Source organism: Oenanthe melanoleuca, chromosome 14 (genome assembly GCF_029582105.1).
Source record: "Oenanthe melanoleuca isolate GR-GAL-2019-014 chromosome 14, OMel1.0, whole genome shotgun sequence".
Classification (NCBI taxonomy): domain Eukaryota; kingdom Metazoa; phylum Chordata; class Aves; order Passeriformes; family Muscicapidae; genus Oenanthe; species Oenanthe melanoleuca.
The window spans coordinates 14,645,072-14,671,774 of NC_079348.1; the positions used below are offsets into that span (position 1 = coordinate 14,645,072).

Below are 26,703 nucleotides of genomic sequence, written 5' to 3' on the forward strand. Positions count from 1 at the left end.
CACCTTCTGATTGGAGCCACTGCAATTTTATTTTGTACTATAAATAGAATTCCCCTCTAGTCCCCTTTCCCTTACACAAGTAAATGAAACATGTAGCTGCATGTAACTCCATCCCGGAAAACACCAGCACTAACAGCTTTAACCTGGAGGGAAGGAGCTGTCTGTGGGAGGCCCTCTGCATTGGGTTCCCTTGCATGCTGTGCACAACCCTTTGTGTCTGGTGGTTCTGCCATCTCTTCATATCCTTTTCCTTGACCTCTGGGGTGTGTGAATGCTCCTCCTAGATCAAAGGCTGTTGCCATCAAAGTACACCTTCATTCTTCTTCAGGAGCACAGGCACAGAGGTGAGCAAACAGTGGTGGTGATTGTGGAGTGAAACCTTGGCTTCCACAGAGCTGGTTTTCTCAGAGGACGAGCCCATCATTGAGTCAGTTGTCCACGGTGGGACTGTCTGGCTTATCAACATGCAGCTGACATAACCAGCTCCTGCTGGTCACCTCGGAGTCACCTGGGCCTTCAGTCTCTCTCCTGACTCGGCTTCGTACACGACTGTGTGAGGAGGAGTTGAGGGAACTGCAGGTTCTACTGAGTCTTTGGACTTGAGGCACTTCACTGTCCTAAGGCTTTCTCGTTTTCTGGTAGGCAAGGAGGAAGAGGGGGACAAGGTTTGGCAGATGTTTTCCACTACTGGTGGTGTTTTCTGCAGTGTGTGACAAGCGGTGTGGCTGCATAGCAGGGCCGGGGCAGAGGCTGTAGCAGTTTGGAAGAGGCGAAGGAGGGCGAGGATTTGCAGTGATCTGGATGTCTACAAGGTGCTGCAGCTCGGACTGGCTGCTCTTGAAGTGAAGTTTCTAAAGTGGAGCGAGCGCTGTGTAATTGCTTCCGGACACCAGGACCGCCAGCTCCTGGATAGACATCTCCTTGTTGAGGTAACTGTCGTACTGGGCCGGGGTCAGCCTCCCGCTCTTCAGGGCGTCCTCGATGGAGAACTCCCTGCCAGACTTCCTGTCCAGGATCACAGATGATTCTCCGTTGGGACCCTTTATTGAGATCTCCTCCCAGTCACATTCCTGGCTCTTCAGTTTGACAAACAGGCTCCATTCAATGAGGCCAAACACGTGAGCTTCCTCTGGAGACATCTCTTTTCCTGTGTCGGGGTCAATGACCACGATGGAGCGCCTCAGGTGGTTCTCTCTTTGCTCCCTCTTGATAGCCACTGTCTTCAGGCGATTCTGGAGTTGCTCGATCTCTGCATCTTTTTCTCTGGATAGCTGCTTCAGATCCTCTAACTCCCTTTCCAAAGACTGGAACCTGGAGTCCAGGTTTATTCCACTGTCCACGTGGGTCATGTTTCTCAAATCATGAGTTTCTGTTGCAGTGAGTTCAATCTCTGACTGCAGTCTTCTTGTTTCCATCAGCAGGTTCTGTTTCTCAAGGTGGAGCTTGTGGTTTTCCTCCCTTAACAAGTCTAGTTCCTTTGATGACTTGGAGTTGTTGAATTCCACCTCGGACAGCCTGGTTTCCAGGCGGTTGATATCTGCATCCAGCTCCCTCTTGCGCCTACTTTCTTCCTCCAGGTTGCTCTTCAGCTTTTGAATCTCGTACTCCGTGTCTCCTTTGTCCACTTGGACACTCTCTGAAAAGACCACTTTCTCCTTGACCTCCATTTTCTCCAAAGAAAGGAGCTTCTTTCTCAGGGCTTCTAGCTCAGTTTGCAGGACTTGCCTGCGGTGCTTTTCTTCTTCTAACTCCAGCTTGAGGAGGGAGTGCTCCTTCTCCTGCTGGGGATCTTGCTGAAGGATCACTTTCTGTTTCACAGTCACTCGTTCTGTCGTTTCTCTTTCCTGTTCTTCCAGCTCGTTCAGCCGGATCCTGAGCCTCTGCACCTCCAGCTCGGCCTCCCTGCGGGCCTGCCTCTCCTTCTCCAGCTCCTCGAGCTGCCGCTCCAGCTCGGAGCGTCTCCTCTGCAGCTTGCGCAGCTCCTCGCGCAGCCCGTCGATCTGCTTCAGCTCGCTCTCGATGCTCTGCGAGAAGGAGTTCACCTCAGCTTTCAAGGCAGGATCCTGCTCATACTTCACTACTTCCTGCTGGACCACTTTCTCCTTCACCTGGGAAAGTTCTTCCTCCTTCTGTCTTACTTTTTCTTCTTGGAGAAGCCGCTCCCTCTCCAGGTCGATGTGCTTCATCTGTTCGTCTGCCAGCTGCACTCGCAGCGACTCTACCTCCTCTCTAGTCTTGGGGTCTTCCCGAAACTGGAGGATTTCTTGAACAACTTCCTTCATTTGCACTTGAGGTTTCGTGTCTTTCAAAGCTTGTATCTCTTGTTTCAGCTGGTAGATCTCCAGGTCAGCTCTTTCAATAGCTCCGGTCCTCTCTATGATTTCCTCCCGGAGTCGCTGTAGCTCCTTTTCAGTTTCTGGATCATTCTTGTACTTAATGACCTCCTTAATGACTTCTTTGACTTCTACCAGGGGCCCTCTGTTCTTCAGAGCAGCCAGCTCGTTCTGGCAGCTCTTCAGCTGCTCGTCCCCACCGTGGCACCTCCTCTCCTGCTCTACCAGCTCCAAGCGAAGGTTGGCGACTTCATTCTCAGCCTTGGGGTCTGGGCGCACAATCTCACGCACTTTCTCCTGAACCACCACCTTGGAGTTCTCCTCCTCCAGCAGCTGGATCTTCCTGAGCAGCTCAGCCTTTTCCCGCTCGTTGGAACGGCCCTTGGACTTCTCGTCTTCGTACTGGCGCCGGAGCTCGTTCACCTCCCTCTCAATGGCCAAATCCTTCTCCACCTTCAGCACCTCCTTGACGGTAATTTTGCCCTCGGCGATGGCCCGTTCCTTCTCCAGACGCCTGAGCTTCTCCTGGAGGAAGCTGAGCTCTTCCTCGTGCTTCTGCCGAAGGGCGCTCTCCCTCTCCTTGGTCTCCTGCAACATCCGGAATTCCATCTCCAGCTGGGGGTCGTTCTGCAGCTTCAGCACCTCCTTCTCCGTCACCTTCTCCTGCTCTTTGTTCTTCTCGCTGGACAGCACAGCAATTTGTTGGCGTAAGAGGATGACTTCACTCTCCCTGGTCCCTTCCTGCCTCCTGAGCTCCTCCAGTTCCTCTTTGAGCTTCAGGATTTCAGCAGCTTGAGCCTTATCTTGTTCAATCCTCAGCACCTCTTTCACTATGTACTCCTGCCCTCCTTCCCTCTTCTCGTGCTCTAGGACACGCAGCCGGATTTTAAGAGCCTCCAGCTCATCCTGGAGCACCTGGTTCTTGCGCTGCTCCTCTGCCAGGTTTTGCTGCAGTCTGTGGAAGCTCTCCTCCAGCTGGGGGTCAGGCACCTTCTTCACCAGTTCTTTCTTCACCACAGTTTCTTGGGGCTTCTGGTTTTGCAGGTGGACAATGTTGTTCTGAATGGCTTCGATCTCTGCCTCGAGCTGTTGCCGACGCTGAGTCTCATCCTCAAGCTCTTTCTTCAACTTCCAGACTTCTTCCACAGGCCTCACAGACCTTTTGGTCTGGGCAAAGTCTTGTGTCACCTGAATCTCTGGCTGCTGTTGTTGGCAAAAGGATCCAAGAAAACGAGTCAAAAAAAATCCAGTTAATCACTCTTTTGGTGCTTATCCTCACAGAATTATTTACGTTGGAAAAAACCTCCAAGATCATCCAGGAGTCTAACTTGTGACTGATCTCCACCTTGTCACCCAGCCCAGAGCATAGAGTGCCACATCCAGCTCCTCCTTGGACACCTCCAGGGATGGTGGAACACAACCACCACCTCCCTGGGCAGCCCCTGCCAATGCGTGACCACCCTTTGAGTGAAGAAACTTCTGATGTCTAACCTGACCCTCCCCTGGCACAACTTGAGGCTGTTTCCCCTTGTCCAGTCCCTGTTCCTGGGAGCAGAACCCGATCCCCACCCTGGCTGTCCCCTCCTGTCAGGGAGTTGTGCAGAGCCAGAAGGTTCCCCCTGAGCCTCCTTCTCTCCAGGCTGAGCCCCTTTCCAGCTCCCTCAGCCTCCCCTGGTGCTCCAGCCCCTTCCCCAGCTCTGTTCCCTTCTCTGGACATGCCCCAGCCCCTCAGTGCCCTTCTTGTCATGAGGGGCCCAGAACTGGACACAGAACTCAAGGTGCCTCAGCAATGACAGCACAGAGGGACAATCACTGCCCTGGTCCTGCTGGCCACACTATTCCTGACCCAGGCCAGGATCTCGGTGCCTCCAGCAAAGCAACAGGAAGGAGTTGAGCTGTGGCAAGCTCTGAGCAGGGAGCATTTGCAAATGGACTTCTCTGTGGGTTCCCAGCCTGAGAAATCCTTTCTGCAATGCCTGCTGCTGTCAGAACAAAGCTTTGAGCCACAAGCGACACTAATTCTGCATCAGAATGGCAAAAAGAGAATTAAAAATTATATGGAACTTCCTAGGATGAGTGGGAAATGGGATTGGGGGGTGGTCTGATTGAAGTATCTGCTGGTTAATGATTTAGGGGGACAAAACACCAGCTTGTTCCCAGTTCAGCCTGTACTGGCAGAGCCCCACAAGTGGCATCCACAGTGTCTTTGGGTCCTACACGTGTGTCCCTCCAGCCTCACCTTGCTCCTGTGGTCACTCACCTGCCGCAGGAGGCTCTGGGCAAACTCCAGGTTCTGCAGCCTCTGCTTGTTCACAGCGTTCACTTCCGTGTATTTGGCTGCCAGAACAGCTTCCTGCAGAGCAAAAATGTGTTGGGAAGAGCTGGAGAAGGCTCTAGGGAGGCTCTGGGTGCTCCTCTAGAAACCTACAGCAGTGAACTGCTGAGCTTTCAGGGAGGGAGAGGGATTCTCATCTACAGACACATTCATGGTCATAATGAGATATTTCTACTCAAGATAAGCAAAAAGAGGTGCAGTAAGAACCAGGTGGATACTTCTGCCTGCCTCTATAGGCAGGATGAGTTTGAGGCAGGTAGCAAACATCCTGCATAAATAAGTGGCTTTTGGCCTCATCTCACTGTAAGTATTACTATCTTTGGTGGTGAAATCTCTCTGAAAGTCTAGAGAAGGAAAAAACTTCCAGGTTTTTCGTTTTTCTCCTCCTTTTTCCCTTCCAAAAGTGTTAAATCCAGCATTTTCCCTCCCTCATTCTAGCCAGCCCAGTTCAAAAAAATGATGAAAAGTCCCTTCCTCCTGATTCCCTGCCCTTCCCTGTGGTCCCCATAGTAAATGTAGGTCACTCCTTGCTTACCTCCTCCTTCACTTTGGCAGCTGGGGACTGCAGCCTGGGCTTCTTGCTTGTGTAGCCATTCCGGCCGTTCTCCAGGTCCAGGATGGACCGCAGCTTCTCAGCTTCCAGCTCGTAGTCCTGTGGGAGGACATTCCAGGAGAAATGGGAAATTCCTGGGTCTCCTTCATACACAGGCTCCTCCTAAGCTGCCCAGGCTTCAACAACTTCACCCCTTGACCCGTTTTTTGGGAAGGCCACAAAACCCCACCCTCTGCTCTGGAGCCAGGCTGGGAGAGCTGGGGGTGCTCACCTGGAGAAGAGAAGGCTCCAGGGACACCTCAGAGCCCCTTCCAGGGCCTAAAGGGGCTCCAGGAGAGCTGCAAAGGGACTGGGGACAAGGGATGGAGGGACAGGACACAGGGAATGGCTCCCACTGCCAGAGGGCAGGGATGGATGGGATATTGGGAAGGAATTGTTCCCTGGGAGGGTGGGCAGGCCCTGGCACAGGGTGCCCAGAGCAGCTGTGGCTGCCCCTGGATCCCTGGCAGTGCCCAAGGCCAGGCTGGATGGGGCTGGGAGCAGCCTGGGACAGTGGGAGGTGTCCCTGCCCATGGCAGTGGGTGGAATGGGATGGGCTTTAGGGTCTCTTCTAATCCAAAATACTCTGTTTCTCTGTTTTCTCTCATAGGCAGAACTTAAGTCCTTACCTTCACTGCCTGCTGGTACTGCTGAGCTGTGGCAGAGACTTTCTGCACCTCCTGTTCCTTGCTTGCAATGTCATTGAGCAGTGCCTGGGTGCACAGAGATACAGGTCAGAGGGAACACAACATCCACATGCATTCTTCAGCCTTTTTGGGGGATTACCATTAAAATCACAACCCTGAGAATTCCAACCTCCTTGAGCAGCCTTGCTTTGAGTAAACAAGGCACAGGAGGATAGCAGGACCTTAGAGCACAAAACCAAATCAAATAAAAATTTATATTTTTCTATCTGATATTCAGGAGCTACCTAAGTTCTGTTTTGTTTAGTATGGTTCCCTGTGGAGCCTGGGGTGCTCTGGGATTTACCGCTTGGCTCTTGAGCTTCATCTCCACTTGCTGGATGTTGTCAGTCTCCTGGGGCTCGTAGTTGGGGATGCTGCACAGGAACTGGTTCAGCTTGTCGTAGTTGCTGCGGTAGTTGGAGTAGGCACTCTTTGCTTTCTGCAGGGTCTGCGTTCTGTGGGGGAAATCAGCTCAGCTGCAGTCCTGTCCCACCTCCTGTGCCTGCTGCAGACACCTCATAACCCACCCCACTTCCCCTGCTCCCTAAAGACATGGATCTGAGCCAGAAGTTGTTCTCTTGGCACCTCTGTTGCAAGAGAACTCAATCCTTGTTTTCCCAGCTCTACCCAGCCAGCACACACCTCTTCCTCCTCAGACCTCCCTGCAAGCCTTGCTGCAACTCCTCCTTGTGCCTCCTCCAATTGCAGCATGGTTCCAACCCCAGCCAGTGCCCCAGCCCTGCTGCCCTGCCTCACCTGTGGTCGATCTGCTTGCTGAGGTTGTTGAAGCGCTGGTTGAGCTTGTAGAGCTCTGCCTCCTGGCGCTCGATGTCGGGGCAGTGCTCCTGGAACTTGCTGGCCAGGGTGTTGGAGCATGTCTTGGTCCTCTGCAGGTTCTGCTCGGCTTCACTGAGCAGGAACTTCTTGGATTGGAGCTCAGTGCCCATGGCCTGTGGGAAAAGAGCAGGAGAGGGAGATTCTCTGGGGTTTCACACAAGCCAGGCTCTAGTCACAGGGCTGAGCTGCAGCAGTGCCACCAGCTGTGGAAAAAACCAAGTTCAAGTCTTACATGGTAAGCAGAACCACCTGGGAGAAAGTTAGAGCTGCCTCTAACTCCCTCCTCCACCTGCTGACCTTTAAAAGCAACTGTGCAATGTGCAAAATAGCTGCTGCTCCTCATGCAAGGCTTAGATCCTGTTCTTGCCAGGGCAGCAGCTGTGGAAGGAACAGTGAAAGCTCTTCCATGTTAGTCTGAACTTGGGATTTCATGGAAAAGCTGAAGGAGCACAGAAAATTCTGGCCTAGCCAGTTCTTGGTCTTTCTATAGCAGAAGAATTGCCAGTTTGGGTAGTTTTTCCAAGCAGTAACTGTTCTCAAAGCCTTGCCAGGCCCATCTTTCCAGTATCAGGCCACTGTGTTGCTTCTCCCAGATCATTTTATCCTTCACTTATCTAAGAATCACAGAAGGTTTGAGTTTGGAAAAAGCTAAAGGCCCATCTCACTCCACCCCCTGCCATGGGTAGGGACAACTTCCACTGTCCCAGGCTGCTCCAGCCCCATCCACCCTGGCCTTGGGCACTGCCAGGGATCCAGGGGCAGCCACAGCTGCTCTGGACACCCTGTGCCAGGGCCTCACCTCCCTCACAGAGCAGAGTTTCTTCCTAATATCTGATTTAAATCTTTTCTCCTTTAGTTCAAACCCATTTCTCTTGTCCTGTCAGTATCTGCCTGTGTAAAAAGTCTCTCTCCCTCTTTTATATAAACCTCCTTGAGGTACTGGAAAGGGCTCTGAGGTGTCCCTGGAGCCTTCTCTTCTCCAGGTGAGCACCCCCAGCTCTCCCAGCCTGGCTCCAGAGCAGAGGGGCTCCAGCCCTTGGAGCATTTTCTCTGGATGTGCTCCAACAGGTCCATGTCTTTCTTGTGCTGAGGACTCCAGACCTGGACACAGCAGTGCTGTGGGAGGGTCTCACAAGGGCAGACTAGAGGGGGAATCAATCTGCATTGGTCCTTTTGTCAAATCACAATACTCCAAGTGGCATTTGATTTGATTTCATTTGAGGATGGAAGGTGTTTGTGTCTGATCTGAAATAGGTGGGGATCACTGGAGGCAAGGTGAGCTCTCACTCCCCCTGGGGAAACCATCCTGTCACCAACAGATCCAGCTTGTGAGTTTAGCAGGAGTCACCACGGCTTTTGGAAAATGGTTTTGCAAGCGCAGCATGTGAACAGGGCAGACACTCACCAGCAGCTCTTCCTTCTTCCTGTCCACCACCCTCAAGTCCTCCGGCACCGTGTCATCGATGACCAGCTTGTTCTCATAGCTTGACAGCAGGTCTCGGCCCTGCTGCAGGCTCCTCTCCAGGCTTGTGGCCACCTCCACTCTGTAGGGACACGAGAGGAAGGTGTTTAAGCCCCCTCCTCCTGCAGGATCCTGCGTTAGGCCGGGCTCAAGCTGGGATTTAAGCCATGACTTACTTCTCCTGGGCCGCGCTGAGCAGCTGCACCACGCGCTCGTACTTCCTGTTGGTGTTCTCCACCTTGCTCCTCACCAGGCTGGCGCTGCCCGTGTTGGGCACGGACTCGATGAAGGCCTCGCACTCCTGGACCTTCCTGCTTTTCTCCGGCTCGATGCGCCGCACCTCGTTGGTGATGTTCTGCAGGAGAGCAAAGCCTTTAGAGCAGCTGAGCCCACCCAGGAGCCACACTCGGCTGTGGGGGGTGAGGAAGGAAGTCAGGATTTGTGAGGAGGAAGGTGCCTTTCAGCCCTGCAGGGCATGATTTTTCTTTCTTTCTTTTCTGTCTCTCCTTAGCAAGCTCCAGCTGGGGAGTGGTTCCCACAGCTCCAGCTCTGCCAGGGACATGCTGGATTCAGCTGGGCTGTTGGGATGAATCCTTGCCTTGCGCTGCAGGCAGCTGGGGCAATTTCCTTTCTCTTGTGGTGGCACCTGGATTTTGACACAGCCCTGGGCATGTGATGTAACCAGGACCTGAGCTTCCTCCTAAACCAAAGGAGGTTTGTGGCACAGAGCCTGGCTTAATTAGGGGTCTGAAAAAGAGGAAAGGAGCTGGATGCTACTGCCACTGGAGCCTGGAGGAGCAGGTCCACAAGGAGAAACTGGACCACAAGGGTTTTCCTGTTCCTCTCTGAGCTGGTGATAGTGGTAGCAAAGTTAACTGTGCTCAGATGATGGGCAGGATCAAACCCTGAGGGCTCCCTTCTCATCCTCACAGCCACCACCTGCAGCCATCACCTTCTTCCCATTGAGCTGAGCTGGACCAGAAGCAGGGCAAAGGTTTTGGGCTTCAGAGGCTGCTCATAGGGCTGCTCCCCACCTCTACTGGAGGAAGTTGTGAGCATCACTCCCCATTTCCAATGCTCAGGGAGCACTTTAAGCACCCCTGGTTATTGAGAACCCTTCTGGAGACCCTTTGGGAGCTCTGTAACCATCCCTCAGTTCCCCAGCCCCACCTTGAGGTCCTTGGAGCGCTCGGTGCTGTCCTGCACGGCCCGGCTCTGCTCCAGGGGCGGCCGCAGGTTCGCTGTTATTGCTTTCTCCTGCTTGTCCAGGTCACTGTTGACTTTCTCCAGCCCTGCCAGGAGCTGGCGGCCCCGAACTGATGCAGCATCTGGAAACCAAGAGGAGAACAGATTAAAGCTGCTTGGAAGCTGGGCTCAGTCCCACTGCTGAGTGCCAAACTCTCATCCTGCTGCATTCCCTGAGGCTGGGGAATTAACTTGTCTTTTGTCCCATGCCCAGGAGAAAGGGTGAGGAAGAGAAACAGAACAGCTGTCAGGATGAGGACTTTGGGAGTCTGGAACACCTGCAGTTGTTTTACTCTGTGCCATCTTGTCTGGGTAGACAAACACTTGGCTCCCTCTGTATACCACATTTAGTAGAATAGCTGTGTTTTGCCACATCTGCACTGACCACAGCCTGGCTGCTCTGCCCCACGCCCATCCTGCACTGTTGTCCCCAAGACCCTTAGGCGATGGGAACACCCCCATAAGATGCTCCACCACCTAAGTTGAAGCCTTTTTGTGCCCCAAGCTGCCCTCCTGCCCCACACCTCCAATGCTGTCTGCCTTCAGCCCCTCATAGCGCTGCTGGAGGACGTTCTTGCAGTTGTTGGTCTTCTCCTTCACGGCCACGTAGTGCTTGGCAATTCTGCAAAACGGGACAGCAGGAGGTGGATCAGACCCTCAGCCTCTCCATCACCCCATCACCAGCCCAGCACTGCTCCAGGAAGGAGCTCCAGCTCTGCAGGGTTGTGGGGGCTGCTGCCTCGAGGCAGCCTTGAAGCAGGTGGGGGGAAAAGCACCTTTACCCCATGTTGGGGTAGAGCAGTGTCCTCATTAGAGCAGGGGAGAGCCAGCCAGGCAGGGACCTGCCTGCTGAGGGAGGGGAGGGCAGCTCCCCCTGCCATAATGACCCCCAGAGCAGGGGGAACCTGCATGGCTCTGAGCCCTGTTTGCCAGGTGGGATCTTGTGGGCAAGCAAGAAGGGGCAGGAATCTCTTTGGGAGGAAGCCTGAGGCTTCGAGAAGGCAGGGCTTGGCTGTGGGAACTGGGGCAGGAGCCCTGGGGCACAGACAGAGGCGCAGGGCCGGGGGCTGGGCTGGGGGCACGTACTGCTCTGCCAGGGCTATCGCTTCTGGGTCGGGCGGGGGGATCATGAAGCAGACCCCGGGGGCGCTGATGGTGTCGCCGGCGCTGTCGGCCACCTCCCAAAGGTCTCCGCTGTTCCTCTGCAGGGTGTAGTGCGCTCCGCGGCTGATCTGGCCCTGCGGGACAGGAGCCTGTCACAGCAGCACGGCCCCGAGCCCCGCTCCCGGCCTCTCCCGGAGCCTGCCCCTCGCCAGGAGCTCATGTGCCTGCCCCTCCCTCCTGCCTGCAGGCACCGAGCCGTGCCGCTTGCGACAGCCCCGGCAAGAGAATTCCCACTCGGGCAGAGATGAGGAGGCGTTCCCAGCGCTGTGCTCTGGCTTTCCTCTCGGAGAAGCCGGCAGCTGAGTTAGCTGGAGCTGCTGGCCCCGGTCCCACCCCTGTCACTGTGGTGGCTGCGGGCTCGGCTGTCCCGTGCCCTTGTCCAGCTCCTGAGTCCGCAGCCTGACCCGGTGCCGGGATGAGGGTGCGGGCCGGGCATGCCGCTGCTGCTGGGCGTTCCTTGGGTCAGGAACACGCCGGGACACCAGCCCAGGGAGCGTGGGAACGTGACAGAGCTGTGCTGTCGCAACATCCCCAGGGTGTGTGAGAGGCAGCGAGACCCCTCCTGCTCCTCCGCTGCAAAACCTGCTCTTCCCACTGGGGCCAGGGCGACCTTTGCCTTGTTCCCCCTGCAGGAGCCACCAGCACCGCTTGGAAAAACCTGCTCCTTCCCGCAGTGCCGGTCGCGCCGCGGTGCCCCCGGAGGTCCCGCGGCCATGCCCGCTGCCGGGCCGGTGCCGGTGCCGGTGCCGGTGCCGGTGCCGGTGCCGGTACCTGCTCGCCCTCGTACTCGCAGAGCGCCTCCACGGGGATGGGCTGCGGCGGCGGCTGCCGGCGGTACCGCAGCGGCAGCACCTGCTGGCTGCGCTCCTGCAGCGACTTCACCACCGCCTCGTACTTGTCCAGCGCCTTCTCCTGGTCCTGGCACGGGGCAACAACAAGAACCAGTCAGAAAACCGGGGAAGAACGAGCTCCTGGGCTCTCACAGCCAGGGAGGAGCTCATTCCCACACAGCTGGGACAGAGACTGTGGCGTCTCCTATGCTGAAGGAACCTCCTGCAGCCCTGTGTTCGTGTTCCAAGTGCTTCTGCACTCTCCTCCCTCCTTCTGCAGCCGGGCTGAGCACTGGGCTGAGCCCAGGGGTTGCCAAGCCAGCGGGCAGTGACAGGGTGACAGAGTGACAGGGTTCCCTGGTGCCCCACGCTTGCGTGGCTGTGTTGGTGACAGCCCCACTGCCAGCTCTGATTCCAGCCCTTTCACAAGGCTCTCCAGCTGTTACTCTGCTTCTACCCCTGAAGGTGGAGATGCCGAGATGTTGAGTGGGATGGAGCATGCAGGAGGAGAGGGGACAACTCTTGGGAAGAGCTATCAGCTGTCCCGGGACACCTGCATCAGCTGGGCCTGCTGCAGCATGCTTGGGCTTGGGCTTGGATTTAGGTTTAGGCTTGGGCTCAGGCTCAGCACAGCCCTTCCCAAGTGGGCGATCTCCAGCCTAGCTCACTGCAGCACAGCGAGTTCCACAACCTCCTCTGGCAGCAGGTCTAATTATGCTCCCACCCTTAACGAGCGCTAACTCAATGAGAGAACAAATAAAAACCAGCCCAGTGAGCAATTACGTTGCTAGGGGAGAGGCAATCTCTAGCCAGGGGGGAAGGAAGAGCCGGGGGCAGGCCGGGCACGGGAGGCAGCAGCACGGCCAGGCTGCTCCCCGTGGAGAAAGCTGGGCCAGGTGCCCACACGGGCGGGGATGTCCCTGTGCCAGCCCATGGGGACAGCGGTTCCTGCTGCTGCCTCCCCTGCAGTCCTGCCTGCAGACACTCACATCCAGCTCCCGGAGGAGAGACTCCAGCTGGTATCTGTCCTTGAACTCCGGGCTGAATTTTTGGTCCAGGTCTGTATCCACCTTCTTCAAAAGCTCCTGAGCATCCTTGGTGTCCTTCTGAAACTGCAGAGAGGGAAAGTTCCTCGTGAGAGAGGATCCTGCTGAAACATGGAGCAGACCCTCCATGGTCTTCACACAGCCACCAGGAGCTACTCTGGGCATCTGGACACCCAGAATATATGGAGAAAGGCAAGGAATCACTATTTCCCTTCCTCAGGACATCAGCTCGAACGAAACAACAACCAGGAGCAGCTTATTCCATGCAGAGCTGTCAAGTCCCACCTTTCCCTGCCCTCGGTTTTGTTTCAGTGGGACAGCATCACCACGGTGTGTGGTGCCACCAGTGCCAGGGCCAGGAGAAGGGAGAGCCAAGCCCTTCCACACACAAACCATCCCCTGGGGCAGCTGTTCTGGCCCATCCCCACAAAAGGCGCTGCCTGGGCTGGGCACCCCAGCTCAGCTTTGGCAGGAGGCTCCGGGGTGGTGAACACGCCCAGGCTGTGGGAGAGGAATCCAGCCCGACCTGCTCCCCTGCCGAGCCTCCCTGGCTGTCGGATTCCATTTATCCAGCAGACATCTGTCTGCCCAGCTCCAGCTCCGCTGGGACACCCAGCCCTTGTGCCCGGCTCCTCGGGGCAGCTCTGCCTGTGGCAGCTGGGATCTCCTGCATGGAGCCCTCCTGCTTCCCAGTGCAGCATGCCAGCTCTCCCCATGCTGAGGGATCTCTGCTGTCCTGGGGACAAGGGAGCTGACCTGACTGTGACTCATGAAACAGTGCTGGAGCAGAAGCTTTCTGCAACTCATGCTTTGGCCAAGCAATCACTGACTTTTGGTGCCTGACCAATTATCACTTGTGTTCTACCAGCTCAAGGTGCTCTCCTAGCCTTAAAAATCCTGGTTTTAGAGCACTCCATCTCTTCCACCCAATTTCCAGATGCTCTCCAGGCTCCAACAAGTCACTGCCCCAGGGATTTGGTACCTTGTGGAAGTCCTCCATGAACTTCAGGTGGCTCTCCTCGCAGATCAGCAGGTTCAGATACTCCTTCCAGTCGGCGTGCACGGCCTCGATGTGAGCCTGCAACACAGGGCTGGGACATCAGCGGGATCCCCTGGCAGGGGAACGCCTGAACTGCCCACCAGGAAATCCCAGTTGGCATCCTGGGACTGCTGACACCCTGGCAGCTCTTGGGCTGCCTCTGGAGCACCCAGATGCTCTCAGGGGGAACCCAGGATGGGAATACCCAAGGCTGGGATGATCCCATGGGAACATCAGCTGTGTGCAGGTGGCAAATCCTTGTGGTCATCCTCCCACCAAACAGGGAAGGGTTCCACCACAGTTTATTCTCTCTAGGTGGGCACAGGGTAATTGCCACAGGAATGAGGAAGATGGGAAAAGCTCCTTAGGTTTATCTTTGCTCCTCCTGTGGTGTTTACACAGTGAAGGAGGCTTTTTCCCCCTTGGCATCTCAGGAACTAAAGTCATGAGTGGTGCTGGCACCGTGTCCCACTCTGGAGAAGGGCTGGGCTGTGCTCCAGGGCGGGTGGGGAGCTGGGACCCATCCCCAGTGCTCACCTCAATGGCATTCTTCCCGGGGTGGTTCTGGGCCAGCAGCTGATCCCCATCAGCGTGCAGCTTGTTGATGGCCTCCTCCTTCTCCTCCAGCTTCCGGTGGATGAAGTTCTGCATGGAGAGAGGTGAGATATTGATCCCCACGCTGCCTGGGGCTGAGCAGCTCCACAAGACTGTGTGCTGTTCTCCCACTGCAGCTTTCACTTTTCCTGCCCTTGCAGATGTTGCTAAAGATGTGGCTGTTGCCAAGTCAGAGCTGAGGTAAAGGGCAGGAGGTGAGGGAGCTCTCATGCTTCCCCATCACGTTATCTTTGGCAGAGGTAAGGAATGACCTCACTACCCCCGTACTATCAGCTGCACATCTCAGAGCCCTTCACGATGGGCAGGGGGCGACTGAGGCAGGGGGAAGGAAGGTTTCCTGCCCCCGTGCAGCCCCCCTGGAGCCATGGCCAGCTCCCCTGTGCCCAGCAGCAGCCGGAGCAGGGCCAGGCTGCCGGGAGCGCACACACCTCGTACTGGCGGCGCCGGCTGGGGTAGTCCAGGTTGTGGTCGCTCCAGTCGTAATGGGTCCTGTCCTTGGCCTGCTGATCCAGCCAGTAGAGCTTGTTGGTGCAGCGCTGCATGTAATCCTGCAGCGAGTTCAGGTCCTGCTGCCGCTGCTGCGAGCCGGCCTGCAGGGGGGCACAGGCACAGCTCAGCCAGAGCTCCTCCCTGTGCGGCCACCCCAACACGGGACCCCTCCAGGAGGGCTCGTCCCCCAGACCCCAGAGCCTCTTACCAGCAGCTTCTGGTATTTGGCTTGGAAGTCACTCAAGTTTTCCTGGAGAAGAAGCAAGGCAGGAGTTAGGAGCGGTGTCTAAAGAGAGATGGTGTGACAGGGGCTCGAGGGTGCAGAGGGATGTGGGTTTAGGCTAGAAGGGGATGTGCTTTATGGGATTTGCCTCACTGTAAAGCCAGAGCCGGTGTGTGATGCTGGGCTCTCAGGCTGGGAGGGGATCTGGGCACCCACCCAAACCTGCTCTGGGCTGTAGCACCCTGGGTGGTGGGACAGCCTCCCCTCCCTCCAGGGCTCGGGGCAGGCCTGACCCTGCAGGGCAGCAGGGAGAGGGGCAGCAGAGCTGACCTTGCTTCCTTCCTTGACGATGTGTGGCCCGATGGCCATGACCTCGTTGTGGAAGATGTTGTGCTCTTCTACTTGGCTGTTGACCAGCGGCAGGTCAGTCCCAAAGCCTTTGCTGCTCAGTGCATCCTGGGGTGCACAGGAGTTGGGGTTAGCAATGGGGCAACGGGGTGAGGCTGCCAAGACCTAGGAATCTCCTCTTGGAGGTGGCCATGGAGCTGGGCTGGGATGGGCTCTGGTGGCTGCAGTGTGTGGATGTCCCAGGAGTGAAATCAGCTGTGCTGCAGGGCAGCCATGGGAAAACCAGTTTGGGGGGTTAAACCCTCTCTGGCTGGAACAGTGTAGGGAGTGGGATAAAATAAAGAAGAAGGGCTGTGGAGGAGAGCCTGAAGCAGGTGGTGACTGGGGATGCTGAGGCCAGGACCGGTGCCACCTCGAGCACTGGCTGCTGGTGCCACAGCAGCTGGGCTTGTCCCACCACTCTGCCCCTGCCCTGCTACCCAGCTGTTTGCTGCTCCCAGGATGGAGCTGCCCAGAAGTTTTCCAAGAGCCAGTTTCTCCATGGGGAGCTGCAGTAGCTGGTGCTACTGGCCAGGCAGTGACACTGGTGGCCCCCTTGGTACCTGCTTCTCCTCGATCACTGTTGACCAGTTGACCTGGGGCTCAATGTGCTGCAGGGGGAAGTTGTAGATCTGGTCATGTTTCACTTTCAGGTTTGCCACGCGCTCCTTCAGCTGCCGGATGCTGCGGGAAAGAAAAGGTGGGGGTGGGCTGCAGGATGTGGGCGTGGGCTGGCATTGGCACTGGTGGGTGTAGCTGATCCTCTCCAGGCCCCAGGAAGATGGGGCTGTCCTTAGGGGAGAGCCCAGGCAGGCTGGGCAGGGAGAGGCCGGAGGTTCCTGTGCTCTGCCCTCTGCCAGGGGCTGCTCCCGTGGCTGTGAGCTCAGGGCAGGCTGGCTCTGGGGCAGAGCATGAGGCACAGTGGGCAGGTGCCACCCTGCCATGCTGCCATCATCTCACACTCCATGTGCCCAGGATGGTGTGGGTCACACACCCTAATGGGAGTCGGGATGCAGAGGAGCCCGTGGTGACCCCCCAGGGCTCTGGGGACAGGTGTCCCTGTGGCACTCACTCTTCTGTGATCATGTCCCCCTGGGGGTGCTTCATGTGCCGGGCCACGGCTGCATCCCCATCCAGCACGTAGAGCAGCTTGTCAGACTCAGAGAGTTTCTGTGCTGTCAGCTCCTTGTACTGTGCCAGCTGGCACGCCTTGATCTTGTGCAGGTCCTGCAGTGGGGACAGGAGAAAGGGTCACCTCCTTGTACCCAAGAGATGATGGCACCCCGCTGTCCCCTGGCACTGGGGAGGGGCAGGAGCTCTGCTGTCTCCCATCCACCTGGGATGTATTTTACTTTCCCCTCCTCCAGCTCCAGCTCCCTTGCCATGGGCAGGGACACCTCCCATTTGATGGGGGTGCTCAAAGTCCCATCCAATCTCTCCTGCTGGAGAAGGGCTGGGGAGCTGCATCACCTTGGGATGCATCCCTTGGGATGAGGAGGATGCTGCAGGCTCTCCTCCTGGGATGCACATCCCCGCTCTGCACAGTCCTGCCCCCCTGGGTACGGGAGAATTTTGGGGTACTCTTGCCTGGAACACCCTCCCATCCTCTTCCCATGAGCGGGGGGACCCCAATAACCCCTCAAGGACCCTTTGCAGATCCTCACAATCCAGGTGGCAGTGCAGGGCAGGGCAGCCACCCACATGTGCCACAGGGGAGGAGGGGGGAGCCCGGGAAGTGCCGAGGGCTGGGGCAGGGGGAGCAGCCTGTGAGTGTGGGGCCGTGCTCACATTTTGCATTCGGGAGTCGGTCTCCACGATGTTTTTCTCCACCTGGTCGGCATTTTTCTGCAGGCGCTCGATGAGCTCGGTCAGCTCTTTGCTGGAGATGCTGGGGAGAGAACGGGGGCTCGTCACCCCCAGAGCCGGCCGCAGCTCCCGGGTGACCCGGGGGTGGCCGGGCCAGCCCAGCCCGCCAGGCACCGCAGCTGCGTGTGACTCACTGCTGCCTTCCAACACTTTCCAAAATACTCAGCCAGGGGGCCAGGAGGGGGTGGGGGCCGGCTGGAAACGGGACTGGTGCCCGAGCCTCCCTCGGCTTCGGAGCAGGAATGGGAAGAGCTGTTTGCAGGGACAGGGAGAGAACCACAAAACACCCTCAGCTGGAAGGGGCTCAGGACGATCATCAGCTCCTGGCCCTGCACAGACATCCCAACAATCCCATCCTGTGCCTGAGAAGGGGGGTCCAGTGTGGAAACAGAGGAGCTGGAGCAGCAGGATGCCCACAGGGCTGGTGGCCCCTTTGAGGCTGTTGCCCCTCGCTGCCTGCAGCCCTGCTCTGCCCCTCTGTGCCAGGCTCAGGCTTCCTTCTCTGCAGGGAGTTATTCACACTTTAAACCCAGGAAAGGGATGGGATCACACACATTGCATCTCTTCCCGTGCTGGGCACTGGTTTTGCTCCCAGGGTGACGCTGGCCAGGCTGGCAGGGTGCAGGGCCAGCCCAAATATTCCCATCCAAGTGCAGGGACGGCGGAGCTGGAGCGGAGCAGAACAACCCGTGACGCAGCTCCTGCATTGCTGGGGTTATTTTAAACATTTCATCTCACTTTGGCTGCAAGGAGAGGCTGCAGCATGCCAGGGCCAGCCCCAGGGGCGTGCCAGGCACTGCCCACAGCTCTGCCACCCCTGACCAAGGCAGGAGCAGGGTGTGCTCCCCAAACCCCTGCAGCTGAGGCTGCTGGCAAGGCTGGGCTGTCCCAGCTCTGCTGCTTTGCCATCTGGGCTTAAACCAAAGGCTGGCTCTGTCCAGTCCCAACACCTCAATATAAGCGTTAATGACCTCGTTATATGGTGGCAGAATTAATCTTTTTAAGGCACTTGGAAGTGTCAGCTGCTGCTGGAGCAGCTGGAGAGGATGAGCAGGGCTGGCTGGGGACAGCAGTATGCCAGCACTGCTGGTGTGTGGCACAGAGTTCCTGCATCCCCAGGTACAATCATGGAATTGTAAAGGTTTGAAAACCCTCTAAGTATTTGCACTCGAAGGAGTGCAATCATTCCCCCAGCACTGCCAAAGCCACCACTAACCCATGTCCCCAGGTGCCACATCCACATGGTTTTTAAATCCTTTCAGGAGGAGTGACCCCACCACTGCCCTGGGCAGCTGTGCCAGCCTTTCCATGAAAAAAATTTCCCAATATCCAACCTAAACCTCCCCTGGCACAGCTTGAGGTCGTTTCCCCTTGTCCCATCCCTGTTCCCTGGGAGCAGAGCCCGACCCCCCCGGCTGTCCCCTCCTGTCAGGGAGTTGTGCAGAGCCAGAAGGTTCTCCCTGAGCCTCCTTCTCTCCAGGCTGAGCCTCTTTCCAGCTCCCTCAGCCTCTCCTGGTGCTCCAGCCCCTTCCCCAGCTCTGTTCCCCTCCCTGGACATGCTCCAGCCCCTCAGTGTTGTGAACTGACCCCAGGTTGGTGCTGAGTGTCAGGACCTGTTCCTGCCTGCCCTGTGTGCTGTCACTTCAGTGCAGCAGAACAAACCAAACCCCAGCTCTGGGCTTGTTCCTCCCTACCTCAAACCTGCCCCAGGCTCCAGGACCTTGTGGCATCCAACAGCTCCAGGAAAGTTCACACTTCCCTGGGAAGTTCTGGTATGGGCATGGTTTACACTGATTTTTTTCTTTTTATAGAAGCTGCATCATGAGGATGGTACTCGGAGGTTTGTGCCTGTCCCTGTGCCTGCTGCCTGCCTGGCACCTCCTGCACCAGCAGCAATGACCCCAGTGGGCATTCCTGGGCAGAGGAGACAAGGAAGGGGTCACTGGGAGTCGTGGTTGCAATAATTCCAAGGATGATTGTCATTCTGTGTTCAATAATCACAGCTGGAGGGTGCAGGGAGATGGGATGTGGGTGGCTGGGTCCTGCTCCTGTGGTAGAAGCAGCTCCTCAAAATCCACTTTGGGGTTTCTTCCAACCTTCATCATCCCACAGCAACCAGGGCAAAAGTCAGGTGGAATCAGTGGTTTGGAGTGGGGGACTGCAATGTGCTGCACGTGTTCAGGTGTCTGCAGGTGATGGTTGCTCAGAGCTGGAGTCTCCTGCATCCTGGCAGAGCCTGTGGCCACCCAGGAGCCTTCCTCACCTCCCACCCTTGAACTGGAGGCCACCTGGGCTTGGAGGGTGAGAGAGGTTCATTATCCAGGTGGGAGCTTGAGGGCTGGGAGCTGGACTGGCTCTGAGCTGGGATGAGCTGGAAGCTGCTGCTGGCTCCTGTCCTTGGGCCCTGCCTTGGTCTCAGTGACTCCAGCAGGTCCAAGGATGGATCTTCAGGTTTTCAGTGGATCTGCAGCATGGATGGGAAAACCATCCCAAAAGCCAGAAGAAGTCTGGGGTTTTTCTAGTTCTAGTTTTGACTGAAACCTCTGAATTGAAGGGAGAAAATAAACCTAAGCCAGGGATTTTTTGGATCCATGGCTGTGGTTCAGGCTGCTGACCTGGAGAGCTGCCTGGCAGAGCTGAGCCTGGAGCCCAGGCCCAGCCTTTGTGCTCAGTTTGCATCAGCAAAACTGAGCTCAGGTGCTGGAAACAGCGAGTGCAACACCCCAGCCCTGACCCTGTCCCTCAGGTACCAGCTTTGCTGAGCCAGTTTGGGATGAGGATGCTGTGTCTGGGCAAGGATGAGCCCCTTGTCCCCTCCTCTCTGCTCTTCTCTCAGGCTGGAGCCACAGGCTCTCCTCATCCCTGGTAGCACCTGTGCCCTGCCAGCCCCTTCCAAGCTGGGGTGCTGCCCCTGGACACCCATCCCCACCTCCTGCCCTCAATGGCTCTGAGAGCCCAGGGCCAGGCAGAGCCACCCTCCAGCCCCCTGCACCTGGGACAGTGACATCCCTTCTCCATCACTGCAGGACTGGGAGCAGGTGAGGGGCTGGGGGAAAGGGGGGGCAGAGAATTCCCTGTATTGGAGGGGATAGTTTGTCTGGTGATCCAGAAAGTGCTGCTTCCATCTTGGTGACCAGGACCAAGAAATGCAGCCTTGCTCAGAGCAAGCAAGGACATGCTGGGATGTGACGTGGGCACGGCTCAGCCCTCCTGACACACCAGAGAAGCTGTTTGCTCTCACCACCTCTGTGGTTTATGTGAGAGTCACCAGCTGAGGCTGTGGGACAGGGAACTCTCATAAAAACTCCCATGGGAGCTGCACCTCAAAACTGCAGCATCAGGGAGCTGCTGCTGTGCAGCCCATCCTGCCCTGAGCAGGGAGCTCAGTGTGTGCTCTGCTCATCCCACTGCTGCTGGAAATGAGGGAGAAAAGTGTGCAGCAATAAACAGAGAAATGAGAGAGAATGGGAACCTCTCATCTAGGACCTCTCTTATTTCTGTATTTATTTCTCCATGCTTGTCACTTTGGTAGCACTTCCTCAACCAGCTTGGACATCCCTGATGTGAGAACATCAGACCTGGTAATTACCCACCTGTCCCCTCCACAGCTGGGCTGTGTGGGTAAACCAGATGGGGAGCACAGTCCCTGCATCCAGCTGGATGTCAAACAGGGAATGCTGAAGCCTGGCTGAAATCTCCATGCCAGAGGGTGGAGGGGTTTGGTTTCCCTGTGCCCTTCATCTGCTGTGAGAGGGAACGTGCTGGAGTGGCAGGAAAAGGAGGAATGGCTTCCCACTGTCAGAGGGCAGGGATGGATGGGATATTGGGAAGGAACTGTTCCCAGTGAGAGTGGGGAAAGCCTGGCACAGGTGCCCAGAGCAGCTGTGGCTGCCCCTGGATCTCTGGAATTGTCCAAGGCCAGGCTGGATGGGGCTTGGAGCAGCCTGGGACAGGGGAAGGTGTCTCTGCCATGGCAGGGGGTGCAGTGAGATGAGCTTAAAGCTCCCTTACAACACAACCCCTTCTGTGATTCTGTGCAGGAGAAACAGAAATTGATGGGCAGAGCAGTCAGGAAGCCTTGGCTGTCCCAGGAAAATGTGAGGATGGGATTGAGGGGAGGTGGCTCTCTTGGGAAGCTGCTGGGAAGAGCCATGGATGCATCCAGGCTTTGGAGCAGAGCTGCTGGCAGGGTAAGACAAAGGGATGCCAAGGCCAAAAAACAGGCTGGGGGGGATCTCTGGAGCTTGGAGCAGAGCTGGGGAGGGAGAAGATTTGTCAGGATTTGGCCAGAGCCCAGCTGGGATGGGCAGCACACACAAGGCTGAGCAGAGCCAGGAGCAAAAGTGCCCAGAGCACGGCCCCTGCGAGCTGCAGCAGAGGGGGAAATGCAGAGCTGCTCTGCTGGAATAGATAAGGCTTTGTTTGAGAGATGAAAAAAAAAAAAAAAAAAGCCTGGAAAAACTGGCTTTGCCATTTCTGGAGAACTTTAACATTCTCTGGTCAGGAAGGAAAAAGTGATCTCTCTCGTGGAAAGCTGTGCTCGGCAGAAGAGTTGTTTTTTTGTGGATGCTATTGCCTGGCTGGGGTGAAGGATCCCAGGTCATTCCCATGGGGAATGGGAGCAGGTTTTGGGGTTTCTCCCAGCTGGGGGACCAGAAGGAAGCAGCTGTGCCATGGCAGACAGCAGTTCATCCACACAATTCTGATCTCAAGACCTTGTTTTCAGAGGGGTTCGGGTATTTCTGAAGGTTTAGGGGGCAGTTTTAGGGTTCAGGTTTTTCTTTCTTCTGTTTTCTTATGGTTTTGGTGATTTTTCTTGGTATTTTAGTTGTGATTTGTTGGGGTGTTTTTATTAAGAGAGGTTCTCAACTGACAATGATGGTAATTACTGTAAACTTTGAAAACTTGGCAAACTTTTCTGCTAAAAACTGGACTTTTCCCCCTCTATTCCTTTTTCTTTCTCTCTTCTTATTAGGTTGCACCCTCACTGGTAAGAGCAGTTTTTGGAGCAAACCCTGAAATCAGTTTCTCCAGGATATGCAAAGGTCCTGTGCTTGCTGGCAGGTGGTAGAAAATCTCTTTGATTTCTCCAGTTTCCTTTTCCCAAACAAGGAGGCTGTTTCCTTAATCCCTCCAAGGGAGGATGTTCAGACACTCCCGAATTTTGACTGCTCCAGCTGACTGAGTTCCCTGGGAAGGGTCCTGCTGGGAATTTGTCCCATGAGCCTGATCCTTGCTGGCAGGGTTAATGGGAAGGGCTCTGTCCTGCTCAGGGATGCTGCTCTCCTGTCAGGAAACTTTCCCATCCAGAGGCTTCTCCTGCTGGGATGGCTTGGCCAGGGACAGGGGGCTTGGGTGAGGATGGGATCTGAGCAGGGATCCCAGTCCTGCTTCCTGCATCCCACCACTGGGATGGACAATCAGCCCAGCAGGCAGTGACCACCCACTGCTGCTCTCAATTCCATCCCTGTTCAATGTCCATTTATACAGATTTCATCAAAAGCTCTCCCAGTCAGCCCTGCTGCTGAGGGCCAGTCTTTAGGAGGGATTAAATGAATCCTCTAGGAGGCCACAGCACAGAGCTATAAATGTCCTTAAAGCTCCCCAAGCCACAGCTCCCACTGCATGAAATTCTCTCATGCTGCTTTTAATGACACTGGAGTGAAACTGTGGCAGGGTAGAGGGCACAAGGGCTGGGCTCTGGCTGCAGTAATTCAGGTTTGGGAGAGATTAGGATCTGGCTGAAAACTCAGAGCAGAGTTCTGTCAAGCTGCCCACGTCAGGGTGTAGCTGGACAGCAGGGCTGCTGTGCTCAGCCCAGCCTGTTGCAGTTGTGTTTATCTTCCCTGGTAGGAATGGTGATGTTTTATTGTAATCTGCATGGAAATGAGAGCAGGAACAGGGCGGGCGGTGGGAGGCTCGCCCCGCCCTCAGCACCGAGCAGCTCCTGACTCACCTGTCTGGGCCTCCTGCTGACTCCAAACAGCCTCTGGAAATGGTGCCAGCCCTGCAGGCAGAGCTGTGCCAGTGCCTGCACCCCCTCCTGCCTGGGGGGTGACACTGCTGAGGGTCCCCAGGGCTGGGAGCACTCCTGGCTGGATGCTCCCACCCAGGACCCCGAGGATGAACAACTTTCCTGCTGGCAGGAAGGAGAGTTTCAGCAGCAGCTGTGAAGGCTGGACTAGTTTTTATCATAGAATTATCAAATGTTTTGGAGTAGATGGGCAGGGACACCTTTCACTGTCCCAGGCTGCTCCAAGCCCTGTCCAGCTTTGCCTTGGGCACTGCCAGGGATCCAGGGGCAGCCACAGCTGCTCTGGGCACCCTGTGCCAGGGCCTCACCTCCCTCTCTGGTTTTTACCTGCCAAGCCTGGACTATCCGAAGAGAAAGCCAACCTCCTGTTTTCTAAGCATGGCAAGTGTTTGAGGAACATGATGTGGATGGAGGCTGATGATTTTCTGTGTGCTCTGTTCAAGGCTTGTGCCTTCCCTTCCAGGGGCACACATCCATGTAACAATGCAGTGGTCATGGCTGAATTCCCAGCACCTGACCATACTCAGGGATGAGAGCAGAATAAAGCAGCCAAGTCCATGAGACAAAAGAAATGTCACCATCATCCTCCAGGATCCCCAGCCAGGACAGGGAGATGCCCAGGGCTGGGTGGAGATGGCTACTGAGCCTGGAGACCTCGAGCTCAGGCAGATCACTGAGCTGCAGCAGATATTCCTAAGGAGACACTTGGATCCTGGTGATGCTGGATGGGAGCTTGAGGGCCACTTTGGGGCTGGGACAGGGTGGCTGTCACATCCAGGGGACAGAGAGCTGTTCATGGGGAGGTTACAGCACCCGGCTTGGGCGCCAGTGCTGTTCATGGAGATGTTCCCATCCTGGGCAGGCTTTGTCCCGAGGCTGAGGAAGCCACCAAGGCTCCCATGGCTCCTTTCCAGGCTCTGTCCTGCTGCTGGCCGATGTTCCCCGGGCAGCCCCTGCCTCCCTCAGCGGATCTCGTGGCCCTGGCTCCAGGGCTAGCAGGACACGCTCCAGTGCCCCTCGCTCTTGCCAAACCGGTGCTGTGTTCTTGCCGTGTCCCTCGGTGCTTTGCGGGCTCGGTCCCGGGCAGCAGCCTGGCACCGCGCCCCGCCCGCGGGATGCGGCCGCGCTCACGCCGTGGCGAAATCTCGGTCCCCGCTGCCGGCGGGGGCGGGCGGTTGATTTTAGGAGTGTTGCTCTGTTTTCCTGGCAGCAGAGCTGGGCGGGAGCCGCCTGGGAGCCTGGCAGTGCCTGGAGCAGGGGACGGGGCAGGAGCTCCTCGCTTCTTCGCAATCCTCCTCCAGCAAGTTGTTCAACCGGTCGGGCACAGGCTTCCCCACCTTGATGGTGGGGCTGTTTCCACACGGTGGGAGTGTTCCCTGGATTCACAGGTGTTTGTAAACTCCAAGGCAGGAATTAACAAATTGGGGCTAATAAGCACAGCTCTCCTCGAGGTGTGCGCGGACAGCTGGGGCGCAGGGAGGGAGGGAGGGAGAGTGGCCCCGGGCGCAGCCCTGCGCTGCTTCCTCAGCCACCACCAGCCAGAAAAACAGAGGTTTCAGCCTGGCCCGCAGCCCCCGGAGATGCTTTGGCACCTGCCCAGGGCCCTGGGCTCCAGGCAGGGCGGCTTCTTCCTTCCCGAGCCCATCCGCCGTGGAGGGGAGAGCGCGGGGTACCCGGGGCTGGCAGCGCTCGGAGCGCAGCGTGGGGACCCCGCCACGGCCCCAGGGTGGGCACCCCGCACCATGCAGGCCTGTCTCCTCCTGCTTCACAGCATCCTGACGCTCTCGGAGTGCTGCGCTGCCTGCCCAGGTGCGGGTTCATCACTTCCGAGCCGCCCACTGACCCCCAAAGCTCCGAAATGCGCCGGGGTATCGGCACCATCCTTCACCCCTGGGAACGCCGGGGCCACAGGGAGGTGCGGAGCTCAGAGGGCTCCGTGCCACCCCCTCCGTGCCACCCCCGTCCCCTCCCGCCTGCCCTGCCCGGGGCAGCAGCAGGCAGCAGAGCCCCGGGCTTCGGGAGCCGGAGCCTGGGCGGCCCTGCCGAGCCAGCCGGGCTGCCGGGGAACCTTCCCCGCGGCTGGAGTGGAGCCTCAGCCCCGGGAGAGGGAGCTCAGCAGGTGCCCTGTGCCAGGGCAGCAGCGGGCAGAGCTCCCCCGGCTGGGAGCGCCCTGCCCGCCACAGCCCCGCTCCCGTGGGCAGGGAGCAGCCGCGGGTCCCGTGCTTGGGAAATGCCGGCGCCTCCTGCGCTGATGGCCCCTGTCTGGGCCCTCGAGGGCACCTCAGCCCCTGCACCAGCTCCCCAGCTTCCTTCCCAAAGGAGGATTTTTGGGAGGGGGCGGCTGCTCCCAGTCCACGAGCCAGGACTGGTGCCGGTGGAAAAGAATGGAAGGAGATGAACAAGCCACGGGCTTGGATCGTGAATCCTTGAATCGCTCAGAATTCTGGAGCACTCCACATGCTCCAGAGCCCCTGCAGCTCCTCTGGGAAACACAGGACACGCTTCTGAATTAATCCCAACATCCACCTCTTTGGGAAAACATCCCGGAGCAGGCAGGGGCTGGGGACTGTCCACCCTCCAGCTCAGAGAGACTGAGCCTTCCTGGGGAGGGATTTTTACCCCTTTCCCCTTTAATCAGTGACCTTTCACAGGGCATATTCAACACGCTGCCATTTTTTTTTTTTTTAACCAACCAGTACAACCGAAAGGCGTCCCCACCCCATCACAGGACGCCGAGGAAACGACGATGGACCAAATCCTTGGTCCTGAGGGAACAAGGGGCGAAGATGGACAACAGCCAGACTATTCTGTTTTCCCCTAAGATCTAACCCAGCACACACCTGGGAAACGAAGGAACCTGCTGGCTGGAGCTGCTGCTCCTGCGATGGGAGGGGAGGAACAACCTCTGTGCCCACACCTGGCGCAGGAGATGCGGCCCCAGCTCGGGGAGGGGCTGACACTTCAGCGGGGGCCAAATATCGAGGTTCCCACACGTCGGGGGCTTTACCACCGCTCAGAGGGTGCCCACACCTCGAGAATGTCACGCTTCAGGGTTCCTCACCTCGGGAATGCCCACTCCTGGGGAATGCCCACTCCTGGGGAGTGCCCACTCCTCGGGAGTGCCCACATTTAAGGGTGCACACACCTCGGTGGTGCCCACACATCCAGGGGTACCAACTCCTCGGGAGGTGCCGGCAGTTCGGGGTTCCACCCCTCGGGGGATTCCCACTGCTCGGGAGGGCTCCCACTGCTCGGGGGGCATCAGCTCCCCGAGCCCCGGCGCGGAGTGGGGGCGATGCTGCGGGACGGGATCCCCGGGATGGCGGCTCTGCCCGTCCCGGGAGGAGCGGGACTGCCCGGGGCCGGGTCACTCACCTCTTCTTCTGCACGGAGGGGCTGTATTTCCCTTTGTTGCGTTTCCTGAAGATCGAGTGCATCGCGTCCCCGCACGGCGCCCGCCGCGCTCCTCCTGCCCGTGCCCGCCGCCGCCCGCAGCCTCTGCGCCGCCACCGGGCCGGGC

At 57.3% G+C, this 26,703-nt stretch overlaps 2 protein-coding genes across 2 annotated transcripts in view; one reads left to right on the forward strand and one right to left on the reverse strand.

The window, feature by feature from the left end:
• UBN1 (ubinuclein 1) overlaps nt 1-5,946 on the forward strand; it is a 32,611-nt gene extending 26,665 nt beyond the window's left edge. Inside the window, exon 18 of the mRNA XM_056503754.1 lies at nt 5,871-5,946. Coding sequence (XP_056359729.1) covers nt 5,871-5,881 — 11 coding nt within the window. The 3' untranslated portion in view covers nt 5,882-5,946. The remainder of the gene's footprint in view (nt 1-5,870) is intronic.
• On the reverse strand, nt 11-26,703 carry PPL (periplakin). Its single transcript, XM_056503752.1, has 22 exons — nt 26,559-26,703; nt 17,072-17,171; nt 16,356-16,510; nt 15,847-15,967; nt 15,227-15,352; nt 14,882-14,923; nt 14,613-14,774; nt 14,107-14,214; nt 13,513-13,608; nt 12,474-12,596; nt 11,426-11,572; nt 10,577-10,728; nt 10,015-10,112; nt 9,416-9,573; nt 8,422-8,600; nt 8,189-8,327; nt 6,703-6,896; nt 6,251-6,401; nt 5,890-5,973; nt 5,204-5,320; nt 4,594-4,686; nt 11-3,536 (listed from the first exon to the last, which is right to left on the reverse strand). Exons 1-22 carry the CDS (start codon nt 26,618-26,620, stop codon nt 852-854), a joined length of 5,292 nt encoding a protein of 1,763 aa, XP_056359727.1. The 5' UTR covers nt 26,621-26,703; the 3' UTR covers nt 11-851.

What these genes read in the sequence shown, in the direction of transcription:
- PPL (XM_056503752.1), bottom strand. Translation starts at nt 26,620, where the DNA reads ATGCACTCGATCTTCAGGAAACGCAACAAAGGGAAATACAGCCCCTCC. An exon ending in CAGTGATCGAGGAGAAGCAG is followed by an intron (nt 15,353 to 15,846) that starts GTACCAAGGGGG and finishes TGTGCACCCCAG; the next exon opens with GATGCACTGAGCAGCAAAGG. An exon ending in AGCAAGCAGATCGACCACAG is followed by an intron (nt 6,402 to 6,702) that starts GTGAGGCAGGGC and finishes TTTCCCCCACAG; the next exon opens with AACGCAGACCCTGCAGAAAG.